A 15,003-nucleotide genomic window follows, 5' to 3' on the forward strand; every position below is an offset into this window, starting at 1 on the left:
GCAAGTCCAACAAAACCCTGGTTATTCCCACGATGATTATTTTGAAGCAGTTTAAACATTTTATTTTAGATTTTTTTTTCTCCCCCCACCCCAAAGCCCGAGGGGCTCCTAGGTTGGCTGTTGCCCTAAGCCGAGCCCCCCTGTGGTTCTGCACTGCGAGGTGCAAAGAAGGCCGGAGGGTCACGGGGAGGTTCAGGACGTCAGGGAGTTGAGGGCCTAAGATAAAGTAAAAAGAGCTGCTGTTCCAGACTTAGTCTCCTGTCCTCTCGCCTCACGCGGGCACAGGGGGCCGCCAGGGCCGCGAGCTGGCCAGGGGCTGAGCTGGATCCCAGGGCGCCACGGTCCCCGTTTCACCGCCTTTCGCGCGCCCCACTTCAGCCTCTCAGGGTAAGGCAGGAACCTTTCTTCCAGACGGCAAAGAAAGGGAAGACTTTGCCGGAGAAAGAGGCGGTGAAGGTGAAGATGGGCTCCCGGGTCTGGGCGTTGAGGAGGGTCAGCAGCCCGGCCTCGTAGTCCAGGGCGACGCCCACGCCGCGCGGGATCTCGCCGAGCCGCAGGTCGGTGCCCGGGGAGGTGCTGGCCCAGCACTGCTGGTGCGAGATGATCACGGCCCAGACGCCGTCCTCGGCGCGGAGGCCCATCTCCCCCTTCCTGCTCACCGCCTCCGCGGCCACCCCCACCGTGCAGCCGCCGCCGTCGCCCAGCTGCAGGTCCACCTGCCAGCGGTGGCGCCCCGAGGAGAAGCCCGGGACGCCCAGCACCGCCGGGAGGCCGTCGAAGCGCAGGGGGCTGTCTCGTGGGTTCTTCTTCTGCCCGGTGTACCTCACCGACTTCCTGTCCTCCGAGAGCGCCAGGCTCCGGCTGGCGGTCTGAGGGTCCAGAGTGATGACCCCTAGAGGGAGGAGGGCGCAGGCCTCAACGGCGGGCGGCGGCCACAGCTGCTCCTAGAGCCGGCAACGCGAGTGGGAGTTAGGAGCACTGGCTGGGGCAGCCTGCTGTCGGGCCACTTCTCGGAACAGTCCTCCTACCTAATCGGCAAGTGGTGCTGTGAGGATTTGCTTCTCAAAGTGCAGGGGGAGGGGCCAGCAGCATCCCCATCGCCCCGGAGCTTGCTAGAAATGCAGAATCTTGGACCCCATCCCACCTTACTAAATCAGAATCTGCATTTTAACAGGATCCCTGGGAGACCTTTCTGCAGGTCAGGTTTGAAAAGCACTGATCTATCTATACTAGAGTGAAGTGATGCTTGTGGAAACAATTTCTAAATTAAACACCAATTACGAACAAATATGATTAAAATTTGAACATTATTTGTTCAAATCGATAGAGTCCAGCACAATGCTGCTTAGAAATCTAGGGCTTGATAAATATTTTTAAACGAGTATTATCTATACAAGTAGATGACATTAATTAAGCACTTACTATGAGTCAGGTAGTATACTAAGCTCTTTGCATGTGTTAATTCATTTTGTCCTCACAGCTACTTATGGGACAGGTATAGTAGTTTTTCCCCTTTCATTTTACTGATAAAGAAATATTGTGAGACAGAGGCTTAATAACTAGCCCAGTGTCTCAGAGCTACCGAAGCTGAATCAGGGATTCCAAGCAACCACGCTTGAGAACTCATGCATTGTATTGCTCTGTTTGCTGCCATGGACTGAATGGGTGAATAGAAGAATGACTTCCCAAATCCCAAGCTGTTTACCTGAATCTGTTTCCAGATGATGCACCAAGTTTTCTGAGGGAAGCAGAAATAGAAAGAGAGATCTGTGACTTATTACTTCTTATAGGCATCCCCAGGGGCAAGGCGTCTTGAGTACAACATGAAGATGAGGACAGAGGCTGTGGCTTCTGCTGTGGACTAGTGGAGGAGAAGTGGTCCTCACCCTCCTGGACTCTCAGTCCAGAACCTGTCCTTAGGGAGTGGAAGAGATGCTCTGGGAATGGCGCCCCTGAGTCAGTTGAGATCACTAAGGGAAGGATCTGAGGAGGGAAGATGTCCTGAGCCAGTTTTTGAAGGCAGAGAAGGATGGAGACGGGTGGAAGGCAGGAGGGCAGCTAATGGAACTGGGGGAAACTGAGGCCCCTTTCCCTTTACCTGAGAACATCCTCATCATCTCTGGGAGGGGAAGTATTTTCCTGTGGAGATCACGGATCTTCTGGACAAGATCAGGAGAAATGGCCTCAGGACTCACAAAAGTCTTCACCTCACACCTGCAGACAGGTTGGTAAGCAGTTAGCTCCAAATTCCAAAAACAAATGTTTGGGTGAGACCCAGTGAAGCTAAAAAAAATCAAACCAAAGAATGATCTTGATGTCTGTGGTGAATAATCAATCAAATCGAGTATCATTTCTTTACTTTTGCTGGAAATGTGTAGTTCGATTTTCATTTTCATATGCATGTTTTGATTCAATAAAGGTTTACCGAAAAATAAAAAAAAGAAAAAAAGAAAAAAAGAAATGTGTATTTCGTAAAGTTGTAGACATTTCAGTTAAACCTAAGAGGAACTAACAATAATTACTTCTCAAGAATTGGAGTAGGCCCCTTTAGGAGAGTGGGTTTGTGTGGGCTGAGGGACAGAGATCATTACCCATGAAAGCCTCTAGAGGGCAACAGGGTACCATTTGAAAACAGCTTTAAATTACCCTTCTGTGTACTGCTATTTGTAAAAGAAAAGAGGCTAGAAGAGAAGAGAAAAAAGATAAAAGAAAATATATATTGCAATGAAAAAAACTCCTGATTCTGGTCCCAGCTCAGTCCTCATTAGATACTCGCTGCATGACCTTGAGCACTCTTCACCCCCCAGGTCTCAGTTTCTTCATCAGAAGATGAAGATCTCCAAGCCTTTCTAGAGATAAACCTCTAATGCTCTTTGAAAAGTATGTTTGGAGACACTTCCTGACTCATGGACCCTGGGCTTATCCTCCCTGCGCGTGAATAGGCACAAAGCACGTGACAAGTGTTCCCTAGTCACTACACCTCTTCTCATCTCGGTGCAGACTGCTAATGCTTATAGCAGACAGGGAAGGAAAGGGGCATGCATTTACAATGCCTCTGGCTCCTGGTGGCTGTCCTTTTGCAGCAGCATTAGAAAATTCTGAAGGAAACAAGAGATGTGTGTAAAAAAAATGAATGAATGAAACAATAGGCTGATATTCCCAGTTTCCATGCTTATCATAGTCTACAGAAAGTATTTCCCCTTTGAATTACATTTTCAATGGTGTTAGATAATGACTCAAGTACTAATAATTGCACAGATGAAATAAATGTTCCTGGATCAGCCTAAAAACATGATTATTATTTATAATTTCACTTCTAGGGGAAAAATATGTCCCCAATACAAACCAATTAGTTTAAAAATTAACCTTTAGAACATGAATCTTTAGTGAGTTTGGACTGTTTGTGCATGGGTGAATGAGACAGTGTGTCTGCCAGAGTGCCTTTGCTTTCCTGGAAGAGGGGAAGTAGGTGACAGTAAGGGCCCCTGCCCCTTCCTGTTCAGTCTTCATGTTGAGTAAAAGGAGGCTGGACTGGGGAGTGGACCCTACCTGCTCTGGTTGACTCTGACATCCTACAAAAGAAAGACAAGAACATGCATTTAGTTTTCATAAATCTTTCCTGTTAGGGACTCTGTACATCCTTTTTTCCTTAAAATGTGAGCTAAAAACTTTGTTCCTGCAGAAAGCTGTCCTGTTTAATTACCTACTCATTCAATTGTCCTTTTACATCACGCTTTCCTACTAATTTGGGTCTCTATAATCAGTTCACTTGTACTGGTTTCTCTGTTTCAGCCTTATTGTGGGTGGGTTGTGTCTGCAGTGATTAGGAGGTGGTGGAGAGCAGGGACCTGCCTTCAGTTATCAGCTGAACCTGATGTGAACCGGGATCACATATTCATAACCACAGCAGACACCAGTTATTGAGTTCTTTCTGTGCACCAGGGACCATGCTAAGCGTTTTATATGGATTGTTTCTTATAAGTTTGCAACAACTTTATGAGGAGATGCTATTGTCGTCCCCATGTTTAGAGAGTTTAAGAGACTCACTCAAGTCACACAATGGGAAGAGCGAACATTTAAAGCTAAGACTGTCTGACCCTAAAGCCCTTAACATGACCACATTGTATGACTTGGGCAAGTCTCCAGCCACTCTGGGTCTGCATCCCCATAACCTCTCTCCACTTCCCTTTTCTGCCTCTCTCCAGCCCACAGCGTGGTGCCCACCTCCTTCCCATGGAGTCCCACTCCTATCCCACAAAGTGTGAGGTGTCTCTCACTTTTAGAAGCTCACTTGCTGGCTGCTGGCACTTCTCCTCCAGCTCCTTGACCTGGGCTCCAAGCCGGGTGACTTCCTCAGAGACCTTTGTGATATATTCATCCCTCTCCTTCCGGACCTGCTGCTCCAGCTCCCTCAGCCTGGCCAGCAGGAGACACCGCTGATGCTCCAGCTCTTGCTGCAGCCTCTCAAAAGCGGTTTCCACCTGATGCTTCTTGCTTTCAATCTGAGTCTGCAAGGGATAAAAGACAGACATGGTTAGGAAGGGGCTTAGAGATAGCATCCAGGACGATCATCTACGTACTTCTCATTGATTAACAGGAATAGAGAGTAACTAGTTCCAAGACTCATTCCACTTGTGAATACACCTAGAGGAAGATAGGTCTCAGGATGAACTTACCAATGACAAGGGCTGTGCTTCTGCCTTAGCTAGAGATTCTAATGATAACCCTACATTATGCTCTCAGAACAATGTTGAACTTTTCAAAAATATTTCCACAACTACAATACCATCTTAACCCTACTATACCTTCTTAGAATTAGGCGGGGGAAGACTGTAGTCATTTCTTAGAGACCAAAGAAAGTTGTGATTGGAGTCAATACAACTTAGTGGGAGAGTGTGTGATTTTGGTCTTAGCCATGGAAATCACCATCTGCAGGGCATACTTTGATGAGAGCTGAGGGATGGGGGAGAGACTGTTTTGTCCCCACACTGTCTCCTTGGTCAAGGTACCAGAAATCCCCACACTCCGATTCCTCCACAACTTTATAGCATGAAAAAAGAGGCGTGAGGGAGCCAGATGCAGCCACACCATCAGCGTACTGTCCTCAAGGTCAACTTTGGTCAGGACTAGAATCCTGACACTAATTTATGCCTTCCGATGTCAAGCTTCCCATCTGAAGGTGGTATATTCAGGAAGACAGACTAGGATGGAAAGAACAATGGATTAAGGGTCAAGAGATCCAGGTTCATTATGAACTTGGGCTTTGCTATGTGGCCTTGAGAACGTTGCTTTTCTGGACCTCAGTTTTCTGCTCTGTAAAACGTGATATGTAAGATGGATCTTGTATTAGAAGACATCAGAACCACTTCCAGTGCTGATGGTCTGAGATCCCAAATGCCTTTGTGCAGCCACAGAAAGGTGAATGAGAACAGTTTGCCAGTTCTTTTCAGCCAGGCACCAGATACCAGCCAACAGTTTTCCCCAGAGTCTGTTAAGAAAAACCTTCAAAGGAAAAGGTAGCCAGTGACGTGGCCTGTACCAGCAGCGCTTGGAGCTTCTGGTCTTCTCCACATTTTACATCCTCAATCTCATCTCTCTCCATGCTCAGGGCTTCCAATCGACTCCTGAGACGATCCTGTGGGGAGAAGAATAGGTGGATAGAGGTTGCTGAATTCATAATTCAACTCACAATTAATTACCACATCCTGGGCATACTGCTGAATGCTGACGGATTCAAAGGTGGAAAAGACCCAGTCCTTGTTCCTAAAGAGATCACGTCTAGGAAGAAGTCAGTTTCAAGTGATTAAAATACAGACAGATAAATGCAATAGTCCAGGGGTGCACACAGTGAGACGGGAACACAGAGGATAGCTCTGCCTGTAGGCCTAAGGGAAGGTTTAGAAAGCAGAAAACATTTGCAGTGCGCCTTGAAAGATATATTTCCAGTTGAATAGAGAGGGAGAGAAAAGGGCTTAGTACCCCTGAATTGTATACTTCACAAGAGAGGCGGGGTATGGTGGCTCATGCCTGTAATCCTAGCACTTTGAGAAACTGAAGTGGGCAGATTGTGAGGTCAAGAGATCAAGACCATTCTGGCCAACACAGTGAAATCTCGTCTCTGCTAAAAATACAAAAATTAGCTGGGTGTGGTGGTGTGTACCTGTAATCCCAGCTACTAGAGAGGCTGAGGCAGGAGAATTGCTTGAACTCGGGAGACAGAGGTTGCATGAGCTGAGATCAGGCCACTGCACTCCAGTCTGGCGACAGAGTGAGACTCCATCTCAAAGCGGGGCGGGGAGGAGAGGAGAAGAGTAGGAGAAAGAGACTATGTGCAAAAAGTGTTGGAAGCAGGAAAGAATAAGACAGTTCAGGAAAAGATAGCAAGCGCAGCTCAGTCTGGCTGGACACATGGTGCCTGGAGGAGGGCGTCTGAGCGATGAGGCTGGACAGGGAGGCAGGATCCCGACTGCGAAGGGCCTTGAATATTTTGCTGAAGACACTGGACTTTCTTTGGGCACTAGGGATACGTGGACGGATTCTGAGCAGAGGAGTGACTTTGGGTTTTAGGAAGGCCTGTCTCCCAACAGATTGGAGGGTGACTAGAAAAAGTGAGAATGGAGACAGGGAATGCACTGGAGACTGCGAAGTCTGGGCAAGAGCCGGGGAGATCCTGGCTGTGGGGATAAGGCAGAATTAAAGATTCGGGAGATGTTGCGGAGGAAACCACTTCCAGACCTGGTGACTTGATGACAAGAGCGAGGTCTGAGAGGCTGATGGGAAGGGAAAGTGCCGGAGACCAGATGGGGAATTCTCACAGTTCTGGACTACTGCTGCCCTCCCTTTCTGACGAAGAGCAGCACTAACAGGTTCCTTTTCCCAGCTCCTCCCTCCCCTCCGCTGGCAGTCAGGGCCCTATAAACCCCATATCCAGTGTGGATCCTGGGAGAACAAGTTCACCCCGCCCATAACCCGCAGAAGATCCCACTCGGCACTGGGCTTTCCTTCCACAGTGAGTGAAGCCAAGGCTCTAGTTCTGTGCGCCCCACCTCTGTGGAGTCCTCTGAGAGCCGGAGCTGAAGTTCCCACAGCCCGCGAACTCACACACATCCGCACATCCGAGTGGAGCCCTATCTGCCTTCAGTCTGGGAATGTCTCAAAGTTCCTATAGCCTTAGGATCCCCTGATGTGGAAGCCAGGCCTTTCATCCAGATCCCCACCCCATTCCCTCCCCTCATCACAGGACATCATCCTGCCCCAAACAGGCCCTAGGTAAAGCCACACTTCTTACCCGGTAGGGCTGAATGGCCTCGTCCAGGAACCTCACGGTGTGCGCCTGGTGCGAGGGGCCCTCCCTGCAGAACACACAGAGGAAGTCGGTGTCATTCTCGCAGAAGAAGTAGATCTTCTCGCCGTGCTCCTCGCAGTAAGTCTCCCCTAGCGGGCCCAGGGGCACAGGGGCCATGGGCGTCTCTGCCTCCTCCTCCCCTTGGCAGAGCGGGCAGAGCAGGATCCTGCCTGAGGGCTGGGCCCCCATCTGGGAGAGCTTGGGGAGGCAGAGCCGGCAGAAGGTGTGTCCACAGGGAGCGGTCACTGCATCCTCCAGCGGCCCCGCACAGCAGGTACAGGCGGGCGGCTCGTGGACCACCTTCAGGGACGGGGTTGAGGGCATCACGGTGCCTTCCCCAGCCCGTCCACTCAGACCTCTGCCTCAGTCCACGCGAATTCCCTTCCCCTGAAATCGAGTCACAATTATAGGAAACACAGAGGGGAAGTACTGCAAGGCTGAGCGAGAGATAAAGGCAGGAATGTCAGCACAGGGAAGCCACCTGGCTCCGCCTCTTGTGCTCCCTAGAACCCTGGGCCACCACCTATCAGCGGAGTGGGTCCAAACTCCAGGGCGTCTCGAATTACCCAGCATTTCCCAGCGGCGGCCAATAAACCAGACTTTTTTTTTTTTTTTTTTTTTTTTGTCACTCAGGCTGGAGTGCAGTGGCATGATCTCAGCTCACTGCAACCTCTGCCTCCCGGGTTCAAGCGATTCTCCTGCTTCAGCCTCCTGAGTAGCTGGGATTAAAGGCACATGCCACCACACCCAGCTAATTTTTGTATTTTTAGTAGAGATGGGGTTTCACCACGTTGGTCAGGCTGGTCTCGAAGTCCTGACCTTGTGATCCACCTGCCTTGGCCTCCCAAAGTTCTGGGGTTACAGGCATGAGCCACCGTGCCCCGCCTAGTAAGCCAGTTCTTTACTCCTGGTTCCTTCTGGTCCCTGGGGTGGAGAAAAGAGAGATGAGGTCACAGGGAGATGGGATTTCCTAGAATCTCTAGACCACAGTGGCTGGGGAGAATTGGAGAGCAGACACTTCCTGTCAGATTGAGCAGGTGGGAGCCATAAACTTCTGGCTTTGAGGCGTGCTCACAGCATCAAAGTCCAGGCTGGAGTGAGAGGTGTGGACTTCTGGAGATTCTGCGAGAAGGGTGTGGGGGCACGCTGTTTCGACACTGCAGGTCAGTGTGTAAGGACTGTTCATTGGGTCCCCTCTTCTGCTCTCTTTTCCTCCCTCACCACATCTGCCCATGCTGACCCTTCCTACCTTCCCAAATCCCCTACCACCTGGCACCACAGTCCCCACTGGGGTTTGGGTAACACTGGTTTATTTATTTATTTATTTATGTATTTTTACTGTAGCAGGGAGAAGGCACCATAATGCAAACAATTTATGTTGACACACATTAGAAAACAATTCAAAAGATAAACCGTTTCAACCACATTTATTTAAGGTTTGGTACTTTTATATTATTACATTCAATTTGAACAACCCTCTACGCAGACATTATTACTTTCATTTTACAGAGAAAGAAATGTAAGCTGAAAGGTAAAGTAACTTTCCAAAGGTCACAGAGCTGGAAAGTCTCATGTCAGGGACGATCCCAATCTCCTGGCTTAAAGCCCTATGCTCTTTCCACACCCCACGCCAAGATCAAGATCAGCAGGTACGGGTTTTCATCCACTCACTCACATCTGTGAATAAAAGTAGGCCTTCCCCTATTCTCCCACTGGGTGATCAGCCTAGCCCACTGTGGTTGTTCTTTTTTTGCTAATAACTTTATCACCTCCCCTTCCCACCCTATCTTTGCTCTTCCTGCCACGGGTGCAGCCCAGAGCTAGACTGTCCAATACGTGAATGAGTCCCCAGCCACACGTGTCTACTGAGCACTGAAATGTGTCCAGTCTGAATGGAGGTCTGCTGTATGTGTAAAATACATACCAGATTTCAAAGACTTTGCACAAATGAAATAATGTAAAATATCTTATTAATAAGTTTTTATATGGATCACCTATTGAAACGATAATGTTTTGGAAATATAGGACTAAATAAAATAACATCATTAAAATTACTTTGTTTAGACTATTTATTTATGGCTACTAGGAAATTTTAAATTGCATACATGGCTCACATTGCATTTATGTTGAATAGCTTTGCTTGGAAGACATATATTTGACAGTAAATGATTTATGGTCACTTACCTTTTTACTTGTGTGCCTTGGGCAAGCTGAATGATCTGGCTGGACCTCAGCTTTCTCATTTATAAAATGGAGATCCTAATAGCACTGATGTTGCAGAGCAGATGCAGAAATCAGATCATATTTTTAAATTGCTTATATCACTGTAAGATGTACTGTCATTGTAAGTAAATTCTGGCCATTACTAGTTTTCTTTCCCCTCCCCAGCATAGGGAATATTCCAGCTTCCTTTGAGGCTCGCAGCAGGCCAGTTGAGGCATCACCAATGAAGTTGCTGGTGCGGTGTATACCCTGGCACAAGGACCTTATCTGAGTCCCCACACTCTCCTGCTCGTTGATGGGCAAACCCTGGGCTGGCTGATACCTCCAATCTCTCTGGAGACAGCTGGCCACATTGCAGAAAGGCTGGAGTGGCATCTCCACTCTGTGACCCAGTCTCCCACCTGGCCCCATATGAATATTTATTTTGAAAGTAGGCAGTTGGCATATCACCACTTTGCTTCTACTGGAGTGTCTCTGGATGGACGGAAAGGAAGAGTCAGCTCCTGGTTATGGTCATCTAAGGTCAACTCTGAAATGCTGTGAGCCCCTCTTCCTTCCTCTCCTCTGCTATTTTCCGTCTCTGCTGTTGGCAGAAGAATAACACCCTGGTCACCAGAGATGCAAGTGTGTTGACGATATGGGTGCTGGTGCATATTTCATATGTGCCTGCGTCCAGCCATGTGCCCATGTGGGTGTGTGAGTGTGTGGCCCAGCCCTTCCCCCTTGGCCAAGCAGAGAGGGTGACTTGGAGGAAGCCATAGCAGCAGTGCCAGCATGGCCTCTGCTGCCTCTGTGACCAGCCTGGCAGATGAAGTTAACTGCCCCATCTGCCAGGGTACCCTGAGGGAGCCGGTCACTATCGACTGCGGCCACAACTTCTGCCGGGGCTGCCTTACCCGCTACTGTGAGATCCCGGGCCCAGACCCAGAGGAGTCCCCTACTTGCCCACTCTGCAAAGAACCCTTCCGTCCTGGGAGCTTCCGGCCCAACTGGCAGCTGGCTAACGTGGTGGAGAACATCGAGCGCCTCCAGCTGGTGTCCACACTGGGTTTGGGAGAGGAGGACGTCTGCCAGGAGCACGGAGAGAAGATCTACTTCTTCTGCGAGGATGATGAGATGCAGTTGTGCGTGGTGTGCCGAGAGGCTGGGGAGCATGCCACCCACACCATGCGCTTCCTGGAGGATGCAGCGGCTCCCTACAGGGTAGGAAAGGGGAACTGGGGGATCCCAGGGTGGACTGGACTAAGAGAAACAGCAGAGCTGTGGATTATTTAGGCCGCCCTGAGGCCAAATTCTTTCTCCTTACTTATGTGATCACCCAGGCAGTAGACCAGGCATGGAAATTTGTGTTTACATTTTTTTTGAGTGTGTTCTGTGTTCACTTGTGGCCAACAGATAATGGGAGTTTAACAAATACTTGTTGAATGAATGAGTGACCAAAATACGAGTGTGAGTGTCTGTGCCGTGGATCGGGTGTGTCTGAAGTTTGTATTTGAGGGAATGATTGTACAAACAGTGTGTACATGTGTTAATGTTTGCGTGTTTAGAAGTGTGTCTGGTGTGTGTGGGTGGGAGTCTGAGTGTGTATGTATTTGAGTGTGTAAGTGTAACTGAGAGTTCCTGTTTGCAAATAAATTCGTGTTTACATGTATTCAGGTTGGGTAAATATATGTGGCATGTCATTTTACCTGTCATTAAATGAGTGTGTGCTGGTTTTAGTTGTTTATGCATTGTCTGTGAATTGTATTTTAGTACAAGTCTGGGTGTGGATGTCTTAACTAGTTAATTAACAATTGATAGTGAGAATTCTAAGGTATCTTTGAATACACATATTTATTATGTGTGTGTACTGTTCCTAACTATTCTGGAGCAAATAATTTTTAAAACAATTTATCAATTATTTTTACATTATCCAAGTTTATTCTCCCTTCTGGAGTCATACACAGGTAATTGATTCCAGTAACAAGGGAGGGTTGTTATTTGCACATGTTTCTTTGGGATGAGTCGGAAACTTGGAATGATTTCAGTGCAGGGAATATCAAGCTCAGGACTGGCCACAGACACCACTTACCTGAAGCAAAACAAAATAGGATGTTTAACCTGAAGAAAGACTCAAGTGAGAAAACCAAGTCACAGCCTCTAGTGGCACAGGATAAAGGGGGAAAGTCCTGACCAAAAGTCTTGGAGACAAATCAAGAGGAACAAGACTCAAAGGGAGTCTGTCAGGGCAGAGAAGGCTTGGGCATTGTCAGCTAAGGAAGAGACTCCTCTCCTGGAGCCATTTCATTCCTGGAGGCAGAGGGTCAGATGACATGACAACCTGAACAAATCATTTCCCATCTTGAGTGTTTTATGTTGCTTCTCCCCAGGAACAAATACATAAGTGTCTTAAGCGTCTAAGAAAAGAAAGAGAGGCGATTCAAGAAATCCAGTCAAGAGAAAATAAGAGGATACAAGTCCTCCTGGTAGGTCATCACCCCTCCCCAGACCCCTCCCCTCCCTCAGGGTCCAGTGTCTTCCTGAAACTGAGGCAACATAGATTATAGGGCTTTGAAGTTATTATGAGTTTAAATCCTGACTCTGACACTAATTCTATGACCTCAAGCAACTCTCCAACTTCAGTTTACTTATCTGTAAAATGGAGAGTAAAAATCATTATGACCAGGCCGGGCGCGGTGGCTCAAGCCTGTAATCCCGCACTTTGGGAGGCCGAGGCAGGTGGATCACGAGGTCAAGAGATCGAGACCATCCTGGTCAACATGGTGAAACCCCGTCTCTACTAAAAACACAAAAAAATTAGCTGGGCATGGTGGTGTGTGCCTATAATCCCAGCTACTCAGGAGGCTGAGGCAGGAGAATTGCCTGAACCCAGGAGGCGGATGTTGCAGTGAGCCAAGATCGCGCCATTGCACTCCAGCCTGGGTAGCAAGAGCGAAACTCCGTCTCAAAAAAAAAAAAAAACAAAAAAAAACATGACCTCATTGAATTACTGTAAATATTAAACCAGATTGTGCCTGTAAGGTAGCTCAGGGCTGTGCATATAATGTGCTTTTCATATAAGACAGGAGGTAGGGTCCCCCCACCACCTCCCCCTACACCTCCTTTGAGCCCTACCCCTTTTAGAAGCTACAGCAGATGGTGCTGAGGCAGTACTGTGAATCTTGCTCCCAGACATGGGATGACAGGTGAAAAGGAAACCATGACACAGTTCCAGATCTACCTGGGGACAGGAGAGGAGGAGGAGTAGCGGGGGAGAAGGAGGAAGCAAACTTTCTCCCAGGCTCTCTTCCTGCCCCCTCAGACTCAGGTGTCCACCAAGAGACAGCAGGTGATTTCTGAGTTTTCACATCTGAGCAAGTTTCTAGAGGAACAGCAGAGCATCCTCTTGGCACAGTTGGAGAGCCTGGATGGAGACATCTTGAAGCAACGGGATGAATTTGATTTCCTGGTTGCTGGGGAGATCTGCCGGTTTAGTGCTCTGATTGAAGAACTGGAGGAGAAGAATGAGAGGCCAGCAAGGGAGCTCCTGACGGTGAGGCCTGAACCTGAACCTGCCCCACCTGTGCTGTCCTGTGGCTCTTGCATGTTTGCCTTGCCTAAGCCATGTCTCCCTCACTCACACATCTCTGCATGGCAGGTGGGAGGTGGGTCAGAGGATCTGAAGGTCTCAGTTCTAGTCCATGCTTTTCCAAGAGTTCCTTGGTCACTTTTTGCTCTCTGGTCTCCATCTCTCCATCCCATCATCTGCCAAATAGGGAGGATACTTGCCTTAAGTATTTCACACGACTTTTGTGAGGATTCAACAGTAAGATGGAAGTGAAAGTAGCACTTTGAAAAGTACTGAGTACGTTGTAAACCATTCTCTACAATGTAAATGTCACCATCCACCAGTCACTCAGGAAGTTTGTCCTAGTCTATTTCACTTCCTCACACTGGAGGAAAGATACTAGGGTCCCCACAAGGCATTGGAAAGGCAGCATGACTTAGAAGGATGCCCTCAGGACTGAGAAAAAGAAGACTTAATGAGCAAGGGAAGGTCATTTTACCATCTTAATCTAAAAAATAAAGGCTTTGGGCTCTGATTCCTAGAGACGGGTAAGCCCTAATACTCTGTGGCTTCTAGCCCTGTCCTTTTCCTGTCCAGGATTAGAAATATATTTTGTCTTTTCCAGTCATAAAAAAGGAGGAGGAGCCAGGGCAGCATAACAAAACCTATTTCTACAGAAAAAAAAATTAGCCAGGCATGGGCACACACCTGCAGTCCCAGCTACTCAGGATGCTGAGGTGGGAGGATCGCACAAGGCCAGGGGGTTTAGGCTGTAGTGAGCCATGATTATACCACTGCACTCCAGTCTGGTCACCGGAGTGAGACCCTTCCTCAAACAAAAAAACAAAAAACAAAAACAAAAACAAAACAACAACAACAACAAAAAAAAAAAAAAAAAAAAAAAAAGAAAGAAAGAAAATAAAAGGAAAATGGGAAGGAGAAGCTGGAAACTGAATCCCTGGTATCTCTTTTTCCTAGGATATCAGAAGCACTCTAATAAGGTAAGCAATATAGTTTCTCTTTCTTCTCCTATATAAAAATACATACATGCACCACATGCCTAGATATTGCCATACAAATATATAACATTTTCACTTAAGTATGTAAATTTACATATAAACTTCAACATATTCAAATGCATTCTCAGATATACCCATAGATGCCCAAAAGTGGGCAGTGGGTTTCATCCTAGAGGAAGTATGTCTGCCTGCAGAAGGTGGCACCTTCATGCCCTAGTAGAAGACAACTGGCTGAGTCTGGAGACATTATTAAGGATAATAATTCCCAGACCCAACCCTTTCTGTGCTCCTAGATGTGAAACCAGAAAGTGCCGGAAACCAGAGGCTGTGTCCCGAGAGCTGGGCCAGCGGATTCGGGACTTCCCCCAGCAGGCCCTCCCACTGCAGAGGGAGATGAAGATATTTCTGGGTAAGAGGACCCCAGGCCTCCACAGAGCGCAGGTGGGCATCAAGCCTGGGCTTGGGAGTGGCCTCTACACTCCGCTGCTGAAAGGTGTGACTTTGGCAAGTCTTAGTCCTTCCTGTGCCTTGATTTCCTTATTTTCAGACTTTTATGAAGTCTGCCTATTAGAATATCATGACAATGAAGAAAGATAATAAAGGTGAATATTTCTGGCAAAAACGTTAAACTGATTTAAAAATAATTCAACAAATCTGATCAGTGGACATTAAGCAACATGAAAAAAAATGATTAACAATATATCATTCTTAATAAGTTAAAAAACCCCACAGCAACATTTGTAATACATGATAGGTTTTTGATGATGAACATTGTTAATTAACAGGCAGCGACAGTATTTATCTTTACCCTGTGGTAGCTGGCTCTTCCCTCCCTCCTCCTTGATTTCCTTCTGCTAACCTGGCTGTCA

At 47.7% G+C, this 15,003-nt stretch overlaps 2 protein-coding genes across 4 annotated transcripts in view; one reads left to right on the plus strand and one right to left on the minus strand.

Annotated features, from left to right (window-relative positions):
• Positions 1 to 36: 36 nt before the first annotated feature.
• Positions 37 to 10,005, minus strand: TRIM15 (tripartite motif containing 15). Of its 2 annotated transcripts, XM_074398330.1 has the most exons (8): positions 9,530 to 10,005; positions 7,289 to 8,269; positions 5,540 to 5,635; positions 4,278 to 4,508; positions 3,550 to 3,572; positions 2,099 to 2,214; positions 1,706 to 1,738; positions 37 to 892 (listed from the first exon to the last, which is right to left on the minus strand). In XM_074398330.1, exons 2-8 carry the CDS (start codon positions 7,667 to 7,669, stop codon positions 375 to 377), a joined length of 1,398 nt encoding a protein of 465 aa, XP_074254431.1. In that variant the 5' UTR covers positions 7,670 to 8,269; positions 9,530 to 10,005; the 3' UTR covers positions 37 to 374. The 2 variants fall into 2 exon arrangements, with proteins under 2 accessions (XP_074254431.1, XP_003944895.1); XM_003944846.2 differs by lacking the exon at positions 9,530 to 10,005 and having other exon boundaries at positions 7,289 to 8,600.
• Positions 9,605 to 15,003, plus strand: part of TRIM10 (tripartite motif containing 10) — an 11,083-nt gene continuing 5,684 nt past the window's right edge. Inside the window, exons 1-5 of one of the 2 annotated variants that reach the window (XM_003944838.4) lie at positions 9,605 to 10,771; positions 11,938 to 12,033; positions 12,870 to 13,100; positions 14,094 to 14,116; positions 14,428 to 14,543. In XM_003944838.4, the coding sequence (XP_003944887.1) occupies positions 10,343 to 10,771; positions 11,938 to 12,033; positions 12,870 to 13,100; positions 14,094 to 14,116; positions 14,428 to 14,543 (895 nt within the window). In that variant the 5' untranslated portion in view covers positions 9,605 to 10,342. The remainder of the gene's footprint in view (positions 10,772 to 11,937; positions 12,034 to 12,869; positions 13,101 to 14,093; positions 14,117 to 14,427; positions 14,544 to 15,003) is intronic. The other variant, XM_010332859.3, reaches the window with a different exon arrangement.

The sequence above is a fragment of the Saimiri boliviensis genome, chromosome 4 (assembly GCF_048565385.1).
Source record: "Saimiri boliviensis isolate mSaiBol1 chromosome 4, mSaiBol1.pri, whole genome shotgun sequence".
Lineage (NCBI taxonomy): Eukaryota > Metazoa > Chordata > Mammalia > Primates > Cebidae > Saimiri > Saimiri boliviensis.

Coding starts and splice junctions, on each gene's coding strand:
- TRIM15 (XM_074398330.1), bottom strand. CDS start 7,669: ATGCCCTCAACCCCGTCCCTGAAGGTGGTCCACGAGCCGCCCGCCTGT. Junction 3,573..4,277: donor CAGCAAGTGAGCTTCTAAAA/GTGAGAGACACC, acceptor TTTCTTTTGTAG/GATGTCAGAGTCAACCAGAG. Junction 2,215..3,549: donor GTCAGAGTCAACCAGAGCAG/GTAGGGTCCACT, acceptor ACCTGTCTGCAG/GTGTGAGGTGAAGACTTTTG.